Below are 14,862 nucleotides of genomic sequence, written 5' to 3' on the forward strand. Positions count from 1 at the left end.
TCTATAGTTTAGATTTAAAATTTTTAACTTGTAATTTTTTTAAAATTTTTTTTAAAAATTATCATTAAAAATTATATATTTTATTTTAAATATTGTATTTATCAAAATAAAAAATAAAAAATTTAAATTTGGACCTTGTGGATAAAAATTTAGTGTTGAATATGGATTGTCCAGAGTATTTGCAGATAATTAATTTAGAAAATTATAATATTAAATTAATCTTTTAAATTAAATCAATACTATCCAAATTAATGATGAATATATTTATGAAAAATTATAATTTTTTATTTTAATAGTATAAGTTTAAATTTAAATTTAAATTAAAAATTAAAAAAAAAATCAGGGCTTTTATTTGATGGATGAGCACCGAAGACGGACCCGATTCGATTCCTATTCGCAGTGCATTTTCTTTGTTATTCTTAAAGTTTGAACCGTTAACCATGCGCCTTCATGACCAGAAATTATCGTGACCGATGAATAAATTCTGACTGCAAGTTGCAGACTTTCATGTCGAAATTACTCTCTCTCCATTTTGTCCTACCCTCTGTCACGGTTCTTGGATGCGGTGTATTACTAATTTACTATTCACTTCATTGTCCGCATGTGGATGAATAAAAGGAAAACTTTTCAGAGGGGAATCTATGTAAATTGTTCGATCAAACTGACGGGCATTTTTCCACTATTCATACACTTAAATTCAAAGCTACGAAAGACAAGTGATCAGACATTCTAATCCGTAACATACAAAAAGATCAAATCGACGTTACATATTCCACCGCCTTCACTTTCTACTGTTTTTATCTGAATCTCCTTCGCCGCCGTTCGCGTTAGCGTTGAAGTAAGCATCCTTTTCATGAGATTCTGCCTCTACCGAAACAGTGCCACCTGCAGGAGCAGCCATCACAGTGCGTGCTTCCATTCCGTACTTACTGTACATGTCGCCTCTGTAGAATTTTCTAGTCCTGATCACCAATATGAAGGAGATCAAGCACCCTATAACCGTCGACGCTGTGATTATGAGAAAGGCCATCCTGTAACAGTGAACTCCTATGCAGCTTAAATCTTCCCCTGCTTTCCTTGTCAGCCCCTTTGCCTGCAATTGTTTCGAAGCCTCCTTGTCGTACAAAGAGCCTGTCACTTTCACGTTCAGTATGTAAGCTCCCACAGGGCTCGCCACTGCTCCCAGATTGAGCAGAGTGGAGTAATACTTGAGGCCGAATATTTCAGATATGATGGCGAATATCAACGGCCACTGTGCTCCGAAGCAAAATCCGGCAATCACGGAGGACAAGTAGAGAGAATTGGGGACACCGAAGGCAATTAGAAGATGTCCGACACATGACAAGAGCATGACTAGAGAGAGCATCAAAGGACGAGGGAATTTGTATTTGGTCAAGAAGATTTCAGAGGTGAAACCAGAGACTACTCGTCCCAAATAGTTCCATATGCTCACCAAGGACACGAAGGTGGAGGTGCTCTTACTCGGGTATCCCAAGGATTTTGCGATTTGTCCCATGTTGTCAATAGCAGTCAGAGTCCCGCCGACACTGAAAGTTGAGGCAGTGAACAGAACCACCATGTCAATGCTGAACAAAGCTTGCAAAATGTTATAGTCCTCTCCCCTGTCCGGTGGTTTGAAAACGTTGCTCAGACAGGAGCTTTGCATCTCTGACTTGGCGGTAGTGGAGGAACATTCTAGCCGGGTCTGAGGTGGTTCCGTCATTGGAGGTGGAGCTTCAGTGACGACCATCATCACTTCAGAAGTATTGGTCAAGGCTTGTTTTTTAGCTCTCCAGAGGCGGAGTTCCTCCCTGAAAACCACGGCAAGTGGGACAAAAAGTAAGAACAGAATCACGAGGCCATCGAACGCGTACTCAATCCTCGCAAAGCTCAGCTTGTTCTGCACGATGATCAATACCATGAGGAACCCGGCTAGCCCAAGCGAGATATAAAGAAGATTATAGAAAACTTTGAGCTCCTCAGGTTGCCGAGTGGTGTTCAATATCCGAATTGTTGGGAGGAAAAGGGTGGAAACAGCGGCGGGAATCCAAGCAATGAGCAAGATGAGAGATTTGGTGTCGTCGCCATAGAAGGCATGGTAAAGCTGAGTTATGATGGCGCCGCTGAGCCCAACATAACCCTTGAGAAGCCCCAAAATACTGCCACGGCTTCCGGGGAAGTTCTTAACGCACGTGACCAAAGCACCGGTATTGGCAAAAGTCTGGGAATTAGCCCCAATGCAAATGTAGAGACACATTTGCCAGACTCGGGGCTTGGCAATACGACCGGTGACGGCGAGCCAGATCATGAAGTAGCCGAAGAAATTCATGGTGGCCCCCATGGAGAGGACCGCCCAAGGAGGAGTGATCTCGTTGATCAACCCGGCCAAGACGCCCGTGTTGCCACCCAAGTCTTTGAAGAAACTGAGCAGGTTGAGAGTGGTTTGGTCGTAGCCTAACGAGGTCTTAACGTCGTTTGAGTATAAACCGAAAATATAGGTAGCGCCGGCGACGGCCATGATAAGCAGAGAAGCGAAGACCATGAACCAGCGGCCGGTGATCACTTGGTGGGTGAAGCTTGTCATTTGTCTCCAGCCACCACCGCCGGTAGCGGTACTGACCTGTGTAGCTACCATTGTTGCGACGATGTTGTGGGGTTTGAGGTTTGGAGCGAGCTTATATAGAGGAGCGAGAATGAAGGATGATCCAGATCCACACAGAGTCACAGCGCAGTTTGATTATAGGGTAGACTTGGGGGAAGGCGTCCGTGGATAAGAATCAGAATCGCATGTGGGAGGATATATAATAATAATTACATCGGCCCAGAAAATGACAAGCATTACTCGCGGGCTTACTGTTGTAGTAATGTTTTTTGGTTTTTTGTTTTTTTTGTACCATCGACTATTGTAGTTGGTTATTAGTAACTTGTGCTTGCTGGGTCCCACATGAGGCTGGACAAGATCCGGGACGGGCATCACAAATTCACAATACGGCGCTACTGGAGGAACCGAAAGGAACGAAGCATGCGTTTAAGTTTGTTTCCTGTTTGAGTCAGTGACAAGCAACCAAGGCAAGAACCTGGAACCCAGGAATTTAGAAATCAAATACTAAATCATTTTTATAAATGAAAATCATAAATATATCGTAAAATTTAGAAATCACTAAATAATAAATTATTTTTATCATCGTAAACAATGCCATATAATTTCTGTTTTGTGTGAAATCACTTTTTATCAAATTTATAAATTATAAAAAGAACTCACTTATAATTTAACAATTTAAGTTTATATAAATGGATCCAACGACTTAATTACCCCAGCTAAAAAACGAAGAGAAATTTGCTGACATTAGGAGGATCGAGGGGAAACTTTTCTTGCATAGAAGAGGACGACCCAAAAAGTACGTTCATGCCAAGTCGAGAACAATTAGTTGCAAAACCAAATTAGACAAGAGTGACTCTCAGGTCCTCTTGGATGAACCAAATGGTGGCCTTGATTACAAAGTGAATCGGAGGTTTGGAGGTGATTTAGAAATCCTTGTCCGGCTATTATTTGTAATATTAATGGTGATTTAGAACACTCATGATGACAAAAATTAATGAGAGAAGCATGAAAGCATCATTGGACATCTCTCTTCTTTCTCGTGACTGTTACTTACAATATTAATGTGCCTCCGAGATTCTTGACAGTAACTTGGTAGGACAGGCGGGGACTATTACAGTTGCACTATATCATCGCCAAATCGCTAAACTCATAGAGAATTCTGGTGTCGACTCTCGGAGTTTTCTTGCTAGTCAAAGACCGATTAGTCTTTTTTTCGGCTCCGTCCTACTAATTAGCTGTTTATTTGTCGAGCATACCATTCCCGTGTTCCCTGGTCAGTGTTAGTTGTGTATTCTATATTTGGTTATCTCCCTCCCTTCCTTTCTTCTCGCTCAAGTCCTATTTACAAAGTAGAGGGAGAAATTTTTTTTATCCTATTTATAAATTATGTCGTTAAATTTTTATTATAAATTTTTTTACCCTCCATTAAATATTAAAGAGAAAAAATATATTGTTGAAGTGTATATATTTAATAGGGATAAAATTGAGAACTTATTAAACTTTAAGATAGAATTAATGAGTTTTAAAATTTTCTTTGATATTGGTGAAACATATTGAAAGTGACTCATAAATAGCACCAGAAAAGTATATATAAAAACACTTTCAGATGGTTTTGATATTCCTATTTAAAAATGATTTACGAAATCTAAGCAGTGATTAATTAATGTGTTTTTTAAAATATTTTTTTGAAAATTGTTTCTTTTAATTAATTTAAGAAGGGAGTGCTGGCGGGACAAAAGTATTTAATTTAAGGAAAGTATTTGTTTTGAAGACATCAACTATTTCTCTTGCATACATAGTGTAAAACGGATAATTTTACAGTATAAGATGTAAGGGAGTGAGCGTTGTTTTTGCTCCCAGCTTCCAAATCTAAAATTATTTTCAAGATTATCGAGCATGGGTTTTTTTTTTGGGGGGTGGGGGGGATGCAGGTTTCTGGGGTATCAAACTCACGTGTTTCTAGTCTTAACTGACACTTTCAGCAAATATCAGTGCACCATCATTTCTTCATTAGTCTTAATATGCAAGTTGAAGCTGGGCTGGCCCAACCTCGTCACTCCAATGAGCATTGATGATAGGATGGGGATGACGTCATATGACGCCTTTCAAAGGCCAAGGCTGTGTTTGGAATTCTGACTTGTGTTCGAATATATATTCTATGCTTTTTGTGTTGAATTTGCCTTGCACGACAGCGGTGGATACATTACGGGTCTTTGAACTTGTTTGCCAACGTGATTCCTTTTGAACTCATTGCACTTGAGCCTTTCACATGTAAGAATGACTCCTCAGTTAAAATGATCAAACAGATTCCCACACTTTTTTTTTAATAAAAATTATCACTGGTTCTAATGCTACACTAAAGATTTAATATTAAAATGATTAAAATTTTAGATATCAAATTTGATAGTCCGTATTAAATTTGAACAGTTTAGATTAGATGGGTGATCAAATTTAATAAAAAAATATTTATAATTTTTAATTTTCATAAATATAAAATAAAAGCATTTAATGTAGACTATTAATATTAAATTTGGGCGCCCCAGATCATCTATAAAAGTAGCGGATGAGCAGAGGAGAGAGGGGGATGAGGGAACGTTAAAATGGAAGCTTTAAGTTGCAGCTCAAGCTGCAGCTCCTCTCGTATAAATCAAAGGGAAAATCATAAGCAAGGATTATTGGATGCAATTAATTTACTTTGCAGGACCAAATAATTCTAATATTACTCTATAAGATCAAATGATTTAAATATAAGTAAAATTTATTCTGAAAAGATAAAATTATATATATTTGTTATAATTGGGGAATTGATTTATTGTTAAAATAAAAATAAAATTTATTTGTTCTTGAATGGAGACTTATTCATTAGATTACAAAAATTTCTCTTTGTCAAGTTAATAGTTTGAAAGTTGCTAATGAAAGAATTAATTATTGTTAAAATAAAAATGTAACTTATTTTTTTTTAAATAAAGACTTGCTCATCAAAACATTTGTTCCTCTTCGCTACCAAATTAATTTTTGAGAGTTATTAATAAAAGAATTGATTATTGTTAAAATAAAAACAGAACTTATTAAAAGTGTGTGTGTGTATATATATATATATATATATGTATGAGGGACAGCTTTATCTTTTCATAATAAATTTTAATTCATTTAACTCACTTGATTTTATAAAATAATATTAAAATCATTTGGACATGTGTGAAAGTAATTGTATCCAACGTCCGTGATTGTGATTTTCCCTTGAATCAATCCGTGTTGGGCCCTACTGGGAGGGCAGAGGAGGTGATTGGGAATTCAATAATTCGGAAATCCTTGTCATTTTGGCAAAAAGGAGGCATTTGACATTGCTTCATCTCGTGATGACAATCATTCTGATATCAATTAATGCTTCCAAGGTTCTTCAAGATAACTAGGTACGCAGCATAATCGTCAAACTATTAAACTCAGGTGACGTTAGTTGTGTTGCGTGTTCTACATTTGGATCTGTTACGAGCTTCCTAGTCTTGTTAAATGAGCTCCTAGTAGGTCCAATATTGCTTCCAAAGATTCTCGAGCATGAGGCAGAGGCAGGCATGTGGGTCAAAGTCACGTGTTCCCCTTCCCTACCGTGGACAGGAAATAATGGAGTGCACTATCCTAGTGTTCAGGCAACTTGAATCCGTGTAGGGCAGTGAATGATTAATGTCGTCGTTCCAATAAGAATTGATGAGGGCATAGGGACGACGTCATATGGCGCACCATCAACTCCCTCCAAACTTCCAAAAGCCAAGGCCATGTTTGGAATCCTGAATTCTAGCCTGCGGCTTAGTGGGCAACAAGATTAGTCCGACCAAACAGGGGGGATCGGAATCCTGGACGCTCGCCAGCGCCTGCCTCTGGCTCTTCCTTTCTTGCTCCTGCGTTTTCTCATCGGATCCGTTACAACCTTCGAATGGAGGCCCCACGCTTCATGTTTTATTTTTTTATGCTTTCTGTGTTGAGATTGTGTTGTAAGACGGCGGTGGATATGTTAGAGGTCTTGGAACTTGTCTACCATATTCAGTATGAAAACATGATCGATAGAGTCTACCAACTAAGACGATTCCTTGTGAATACATTGCACTTAGGTAAATACTAAAATAACCAAACAGATTCCCTCACCTTTATTCTTTTTAGGGATACTAATCTTCCGGGAACCACTCATCCACGTCTCTTACGCTATATTCCAGGAATATATGAGCTCCAATGTACCCGATGACTCCCGTTCGCTTCTATTTCCATTTTCCAACGATTTTAAACGATTTATGAGGCTTCAGGCCCAATGGTTTTGATAAATCATGTCAATTAAAGGCGGCCCAATCTTGATCCCTCTTTTTTTTTATTATTATTATTAAAAAAGACCTTTGCTATCAGATAAAATAAAAACTTTGGATCCCTTCCGCCAATATAGGTGTATAAGAGCTCTTCGGATGCCAAGAAAATAAAGTAATTTTCAGAAATGCATAGCCGGCTGCATACGTGTGACATGATTATATGCGTCACTCGGTCACTTCATGAATAACTCACGCTGTGCGATAAGAAGAAATGCAATAACAAATGTATGTGTGCAGCCGACCCTGAATTGCGCTAAAAATGTTGCAGGCCTCGAACACCATTCTTGTTGTCCGGATGTGTTCTTTGTTCTCTTGTCTATGTACATTATCAATAATACGCTTCCGATATTATGATCGCGGAAAGTCAGTGCCACCAAACACTGCATCAGCAATGCCAATATCATAAAAAGAAAAACCATGACAATCTTTAAGAAAAACGTGTGTACCACCTGCACTGTATTATATATTAAACTCGCAGCATCAAGGGGGGTAATTGTTGTTGTTGAGTAAAACTCCACTTGGGGCTAGTCAATTTACAGACTCGTAATTTCACAAATTCAACTAACAGATCGAGCTGCAAGAAGAAACAAACGTTGTCCTGTAATATACCCCTACATAAAATACGTCCCACCTATTTAATCCTAGGTCAATAGTTCAATACAATATCACCCGTCCTAGTGCTTGTCGCTCTTCATTGCTCCTTCCTTTCCATGCTTCTGCTCCCACCAAGAAATTGAAAACCAAAAAACAGCGAGGCATGGAAGAAGGTGGATCAAAGAGAATGGAAGAGGTACACAGATATACAACTGCAGGAAATGATGATCATAAGGAGGAAACTATGAAAACAAATTATACGAATTTGGAACCTGAGGAGCATGAGCATGACATAGAGATAAAAGTTAAGACAACAGACGTTGAAAAAAATGCTCAGCATGGAGAAGCCACTGGTTAAGCAGAAGACTAAGAGGGTTGCAACCTTAGATGCCTTCAGGGGCCTCACCATAGTGGTCTCTATGCCCTCCATTTCATCATCATGATTTAGTTGTTTAGTTCGGTACGGTGTGGTTTTTGAATTTGAAATGTCAAGTTAACTGTGTTGTGTGTTGGTGTTTAGTTGATGATCCTGGTTGACGATGCTGGAGTAGCTTATCCACGTAGAGATCACTCCCCGTGGAATGGATGTACATTGGCCGATTTTGTTATGCCTTTCTTTCTTTTCATTGTTGGGGTTGCCATCGCCCTCGCCTTTAAGGCGTAGTGTATCTCCGCTCCGTTTTAAACGATTTATCAGAGCTGTGTTCTTTCAAAAGTTTACTTATTCATTGTCAATGTTGTAACAAAACAGAGAATCCCCGACAAAAATGATGCTGTGAAGAAGATAACGGTGAGGACATTGAAGCTCATGTTCTGGGGTATTCTTTTGCAAGGTAATATAGTTTTGTGTCGATTATAGAAAGTGATTTGTGCTGCAAGGACGTAGAGGCTCTGACAATATAACATGGTGTAGGTGGTTACTCTCATGCTCCTGATGTTCTGTCCTATGGAGTTAATATGAAATTTATCAGATGGTGTGGCATTCTCCAGGTTTGAACTTGTGGAGATACATGAGGGCACAATTCAAAGTCATCTTGTTATTGTCTATATTCTGTAACTCACTTGTTAATTTTCTTGTCAAACCACTTGGTCTTTGTGGATGCTCAGAGAATAGCTGTTGTTTACTGTGTCATTGCTCTGATAGAGGCATTAACCGCCAAGCACAGATCAACGTCCTTAAGCCCTGGACTCATCCCCGTTTTCAGTGCCTATAAATGGCAATGGTAAGGACTAAGAAAGCAACAGACGTGCCCCATTCTTCATGACAATCCTGTTCCTATTAAATTAGTAACTGAATGAATTCAATTCGTGACTTCATGATAATAGGTTAGGGAGCTTTGTGGCATTCCTTATATATATGATCACAGTCTATACACTATGTTCCGGATTGGAGCTTTGTGGATCGTAATGAAAATGAACCCAAGAGATTCACTGTATCTGCTCTCTCTATCACTATCCCCTCACTTTCACATTATTCTTACAAAAATATCACACTGTAAGACTTTTTTTTATTTTATTTTCTTTCCCCATATAGGTGATTTGCGGAGTCAGAGGAGACGTAGAGCCTGCATGTAACGCCGTTGGATACGTGGACCGACAAGTTTGGGGAATTAACCATCTCTATTCTTATCCTGTTTGGAGACGCCTCAAGGTCACTTCTTCAATTATATCTTCTTTAATTTTTCTTAAAAAAATAAAACTTTCGTTTTCTAACCTACCTTGAGTCAATATACAGTCTCATTTGATTATTTTTTACTACGACGTATTGCAGGTATGCACATTCAGTTCCCCAGGTGCAGGTCCTTTTCGTGATGATGCTCCAACTTGGTGCCGTGCTCCGTTTGAACCCGAAGGCTTGTTGAGGTTTATTCCTTTTGATGAGGTGTGTGTGTGTGTGTGTGTGTGTGAAGAACTGTAAATTCGAAAATTTTCTAACGACAGACTTTATTGTGTTCCTTTTCTGTGAACTAGCTCTATATCGGCTATCATGAGTGGAACGATTGGCATCCACTACGGGCATGTGTTGATGCACTTCAAGGTTAGTGAGTTCATCCTCACGGGCCTTATAATCTATTAATGCGAAGTCATTTGGGGTTTAAGAGTCCGAAAGGGTCATTCCGAGAGGCTCAAGCAATGGGTTATTCCTTCTTGGGGGTTGGATTATTCCTTGTAGCCATCATTCTTCATTTTACAGACGGTAAGTTCAAACAGGCACGCGCCTCTTCTAGATGAATTGAATACGTGTCCATTACGATATTTGCCAGAAATGAATGAATTTTGCCAATGAGTTCCGTGAAATGCAGCCATTCCTCTGAACAAGCAACTCTACAGCTTCAGCTATTTTTGTTTCACAGCAGGGGCCGCTGGCATTGTGTTTTCTGGGTTCTATGTTCTGGTAAAATCATAAATTGTGATTCGACTGTGACTTTTCTTCTTTATCCTTGGTTGTTTGATTTTCTTTCAGCTTGTCTTTCTTCTTAAACATATTTTTATGAACAGATCGATGTGTGGGGTTTTCGGACTCCATTCTTGTTCTTGGAGTGGATAGGAATGAACGCAATGCTAGTGTTTGTGTTGGCGGCACAAGGCGTCTTTGCAGCATTTGTAAATGGATGGTACTTTGAAAATCCACAGAACTCACTGGTGAGAAGAAACATCCTTTTATTATTCATGATCTATTTTGATCATGTTCTGTATAACTAACAAAATTGAATAAATCTTGAAAATCAGGTACACTGGATCCGTAAGCACGTGTTTGTGAACGTTTGGCACTCAGAGAGGGTGGGAACTCTTCTATACGTTATATTTGCTGAGATTACTTTCTGGGCTGTGGTTTCTGGAATCTTGCACAAGATAGGGATATACTGGAAGCTATAAGTGAAGGCTCGGCGATTCTTGTCTGTTCATTCCACTATTGCATTGGTTTTTTCCCCTTTTTTTGGTGGTGTAAAACTGTTTCATTTTTTTTTTCCTCATCCACGTGGTTCCAATTTTTTTTATCCCTCTACATAATTTTCAGAGTTTTTTTTTGTGAAGAAAAAGATATTCTTGGGGCAAAATCCTATTGTGGACTACTTTAACGACCCTGAATCTCTTATTAGTTGAGCCAATATAATAAAGCATGCACTAATAAGGGTTGGTCTGAGTGGTAAGTAGCTTGATTCTGCTAAAGCAAGTTTTCAAGTTTGAACTTTATGTGTATACAAAAAAATTCCCGTTGAAAGACATACTTACCATAGCTAGGTGCGCGACCTGAGTCAGATCCAAATTAGTCAGCTTTCAATATCAGGTGGGCAACCAAAAAAAAAGAAATACAATTAAGCATCCAGTGAGAAGGGGATCAAATTTAACACGGGAGACCACGGAAAGTGGTTTTGGGGGCTTCTCTGACGTCAAGAACGTTTATCTTTAATAAAGACAGCGATAAATATGATAAAGGATTTGTCAAAGTCCTAACGACAGGAATCTGCGGGGTTCCATATAAGATGCCGACAAAAAGGGGGTAAAAGACAAGGAATCTTGAAGGTAGCGATTGCAGAGAGAAATGGAAAGAATCTTTGGATAGCAGAGAACCGGATGGGGGATCCCTCATGCGTTAATATCATTGGGAAAGAAGCCACATCATGCAATGTAAAACTCCAAAAGATCAGACACAGTTAAAGAGTCCTGCCAGCGTTCATTTTATACTATAATAAAAATATCTGCCGTCCCTGTCAAGTGTAAATGGCCATCAAATTGACGTTAGGACAAGTAATTACAATCCACATATTAAGTTGTTTCTGAAAGCTACTTCTGCACTCGCTGCCGTTCGTGAAGGGAACAACTGGCCAATTAAGTTCCAAATAAAACCGCCAACTTCCCATGCAAAGCATACAAGTTCGATTGATGTGATTCTAGTCACGGACTGCCACGGATTTAGAGAGTCACGAATACGAGTAGCTGGCAGAACATCAAAAAATTGGAAATATCAAATATGATTATGACTTTAAAATATCTCATCTTCATGTACTCGCTCGTGCAAATATTCTCACTCTCTTCCATCTGCACCTACTCCTTGCTGCTTCCTTCTCATATCTATACACCAAGTTAGGATTACGCGACCAACATAATCGTTTTCATAACACATTTAACAATTACATCTAAATGACAAACTAGGTTACACTGTACAGAGGCATAGGTTTCATCTAAAGGCAACCACCACTATGGATCACGTCACTCCCAACCCATCAACATTCTCCAAACTCCTTCCTCAATCTTGCTCCTTGCAACACGCTGTCCCTCCCATTCGTCCACCAAGATTCTATACACTTCCCACTCTCTGTCCCCAATCATGTGCCTCCTAATTTCAGCCTGTTACAGCAATTATCCACAATATTAGCATGCGGTCTGTTCAAAAGAACAAATACGAACACCGTGTAACTTGCACTTTTCCATCTTCCTCTCTGCCCCCCCCCCCCCACTCTGTCTTTCATAAATAATGGAAGAAAGCCCTAAGTTCAGCAGCAGCGCAGTGACCTTAGGGCTTAGGGGAAATAACTTCACTTAACAATTGGAACAAACATGACAAACTATACAGCAGAAAGCATAAACATAGACAAGCAATTACCAGAAAGATGCGAGTGTCCAGCATTTTGAGAGCAAGAGTGATATCGTAAAAAACAAGGGGTCGTCCTTTGCCTGATAACTCCACAGGGTTTGCAACTAGAAGCTCAGTATCAGGGCCCTTACTCACAGCAGCTACTCTGAGAGGACGAGTTAGTTCCAGCCTGAGGCGCAATGCCAACGAGTTCTGTTTGCCGGGGTCAACTATCTTTTTCCCATCTGCTTGCATGATGAACAAGTCAACCTCACATTTTCCTCTAGGTTTCTGAGAGAAGCGCCCATACGAAATCTGGTTGATTCACAAATTTTACAGTGAGGTTATATGCTCTATTCTAATGCATGCAGCCTATTCAGATTTCAATTCGCAATACCTGAATATTGTAGTCCTTCAGAGTTCTCATGATGTCATAAAGAAGACCTTTGTGATCTTGGCACATAATTTGGACAAGCGTATGAGCTGGACTCAGCAAGTTATCCATTTTAACAGCAACTTTCTCTGAAGAGAGAAATCCACTCCGAACTGAATCAGACAATTCCAAATCAAAGGCGTCCACTGTGATTGCAATTGGAAGAAAAGAAGATGCTTGAGAACATGCAGCAATTTCTGGGCCAACTAGTTCAATATCAATAGTGATTATGGCATCCCCTAATATAGCTGTTAAGTGTTCGATTGCGTCATCCCTCCTCTTCTTTGTATGTAGAAGCTCCCTGATATAGTTACATCATCAAAGAGTTAATTACATTAATAAGCTAAAAGGAGGTGGAAATGTACACAAATAGACAAATAAACATTTCAATGTCCATTTTCATCAAAAAGAAAAAGAAAAAAGAAAACATTTTTCACTATTCACTAATAACTATTTCAAAATCTTTGGAAGGCTTACAAATCTCAGAATAAGATTGTTTCAAAAGATACATAAAGAATGTACAACCTGGTGTCTGTGATGAAAAACAGATCCATAACTTTTCCATCAGGTGTTGTAGATACCTTCACTTTCTTGATGGTAAGCTCTTGCTCACAAAGAACCTCGGTAACATCTGTGGTCATCATAAAGACATCTTCATTATCTTTTCCTGTATACTAAATTCCAAACAACAATCACATCATAAATTGATGTAGTCTGATGAAAAGAAAATGTCTTCGCATCGAGAAATCTACAGTATGGGTGGCTCCAATTAAGTGGAGCATTACAAAACAAAGCTTTAAAACCAGAATGAATCCTGACAAAGGCATCAAACTGCTGTTGTAAAATCATTGGGCATGATTTTCGCAACAATCTAACAGATCTCTATGATCCATTTCCAGATTTTCCGAAAGAATTTCAGAAAAGCAGAACAGTAGGGTGTGAGGATGGGGAATAACACAGTAATATAACGCCAACATCATGAATTTGTTTTCACAAGGGGGGAAAAAGCTAGAAGCAGTTTAGCACACTGAAGAAGTTACTAAAAATTGTCAGGATTCGACCATCAAATTACAAACATATAAAATCGATCATTAAAGATCAAGACTTACCATGTAAAAGACCTTTACGATCATGGCAACTAAACTTCAAAAGGAACACATCGGGAGGCTTCGGAGGCTGCAAGTCAGAGCGGTAATAAGAAATCCCAGAAGCGGAAGAACAAGATGGGCACACCTCAATTAGCCTCTTCTTTAACAAACTCCATCTCGTCTTAGGTTTCCCAATCACCCAGAAAACTATATAACACCATTTCCCATCTGTTGATACGTCTTGAATGCGGGAAAAGAAAAGGAGAGAAGACAACAGAAGATTACAATTAGTCCCAAATTCAACAACTTTAAATCAGGTAACAAGGATAGAAATGAAGCCCGCCAGGAACTTGGCAGATTGAATCAGTAATACCGGAGAAAATCACTTACTAAAAGACAAAGCAACAAACACACCCATCAATCAAATTACAGGTACAGCAACATCAACAAAGCGAAACAAAATAAGCGGATTATCAGAGATCCCATCCCCGTCTATCATTTCCTAGCCAATTGGATGATTAATGGATGTTGAGTTACCTCCTTTGACAATGCTCAAACCGAAGAAGAGTATGATGCGACACAAATCACAGCCCAGGCCAGTCTTATCAGGACAATTCACAGTAATCACGCTCGGGTCACCTTCCTTCTCCGGCGGCCGGATAATTACAACGTCGTCGTACAGTATGCCCATAATGTTGCTCTGCTACGGCCAGCCCTTCTTCTCTTTTCCCCGATTGTTGATGTAGTTGTTATTCAATGCAATCCAATATTTGAGCAGCAGGATAAAGATTCACTATTATTCTTCGCTTTTGAGCGAAGTTTAAACTGTGGTAGTGATTTACAGAGAAGCAGGAAGAGATGAGATGAGATGACCCCAAGAAACGAGGAATAGAGCGCCACAGTTTTCTTGCTTTGCCTTCTTGCTCACATCTTGGTCTAGATGTAGTTGCTGAATCCTTTTCCAATTTCCCACCACTTTTTCTTTCGTTTTCATCTAACTTGTGGGCCTTGAGAATATTGGGCACGCCGTTGTATCTCGTGGAGCATGGAAAATTACATCTAGGGTCACGATTTACAAAACTTTAAAAGATACAAGATTCAGTAAGTTTCAATTTTCGTCAATTTCTAGCAGGATTCAAGTTTTTGTCCTCAAAACCTATCCGTATTTTATGCGATTTATCTCAATAAAAGATGTATTCGTTAATCCACAAAAATGT

General features: G+C 39.1%; 2 protein-coding genes and 1 pseudogene across 5 annotated transcripts; 1 reads left to right on the forward strand and 2 right to left on the reverse strand.

Moving 5' to 3' along the window:
• Window positions 1-640: 640 nt before the first annotated feature.
• Window positions 641-2,744, reverse strand: LOC129307486 (protein NUCLEAR FUSION DEFECTIVE 4-like). Its single transcript, XM_054948465.1, has one exon. It carries the CDS (start codon window positions 2,633-2,635, stop codon window positions 782-784), a length of 1,854 nt encoding a protein of 617 aa, XP_054804440.1. The 5' UTR covers window positions 2,636-2,744; the 3' UTR covers window positions 641-781.
• A 4,814-nt stretch (window positions 2,745-7,558) lies between these two features.
• On the forward strand, window positions 7,559-10,623 carry LOC129304351 (uncharacterized; annotated as a pseudogene).
• Window positions 10,624-11,179: 556 nt separating this feature from the next.
• LOC129304980 (ACT domain-containing protein ACR10-like) lies at window positions 11,180-14,657 on the reverse strand. Of its 4 annotated transcripts, none has more exons than XM_054944851.1 (6): window positions 14,183-14,657; window positions 13,667-13,873; window positions 13,083-13,188; window positions 12,522-12,858; window positions 12,155-12,439; window positions 11,180-11,898 (listed from the first exon to the last, which is right to left on the reverse strand). In XM_054944851.1, the coding sequence occupies exons 1-6, from the start codon at window positions 14,334-14,336 to the stop codon at window positions 11,761-11,763; spliced, it is 1,227 nt and encodes a 408-aa protein (XP_054800826.1). In that variant the 5' UTR covers window positions 14,337-14,657; the 3' UTR covers window positions 11,180-11,760. The 4 variants fall into 4 exon arrangements, with proteins under 4 accessions (XP_054800826.1, XP_054800828.1, XP_054800829.1 ...); XM_054944853.1 differs by having other exon boundaries at window positions 11,180-11,487; window positions 13,667-13,885; XM_054944854.1 differs by having other exon boundaries at window positions 11,180-11,622; window positions 13,667-13,885.
• Window positions 14,658-14,862: the final 205 nt, after the last annotated feature.

The sequence above is a fragment of the Prosopis cineraria genome, unplaced genomic scaffold (genome assembly GCF_029017545.1).
Source record: "Prosopis cineraria cultivar Desert tree isolate PC_DT_omini unplaced genomic scaffold, ASM2901754v1 PC3, whole genome shotgun sequence".
NCBI lineage: Eukaryota > Viridiplantae > Streptophyta > Magnoliopsida > Fabales > Fabaceae > Prosopis > Prosopis cineraria.

Coding starts and splice junctions, on each gene's coding strand:
- LOC129307486 (XM_054948465.1), bottom strand. CDS start 2,635: ATGGTAGCTACACAGGTCAGTACCGCTACCGGCGGTGGTGGCTGGAGA.
- LOC129304980 (XM_054944850.1), bottom strand. CDS start 14,336: ATGGGCATACTGTACGACGACGTTGTAATTATCCGGCCGCCGGAGAAG. Junction 13,886..14,182: donor TTTGAGCATTGTCAAAGGAG/GTAACTCAACAT, acceptor CCCGCATTCAAG/ACGTATCAACAGATGGGAAA. Junction 11,899..12,154: donor TGGACACTCGCATCTTTCTG/GTAATTGCTTGT, acceptor TTGCTGTAACAG/GCTGAAATTAGGAGGCACAT.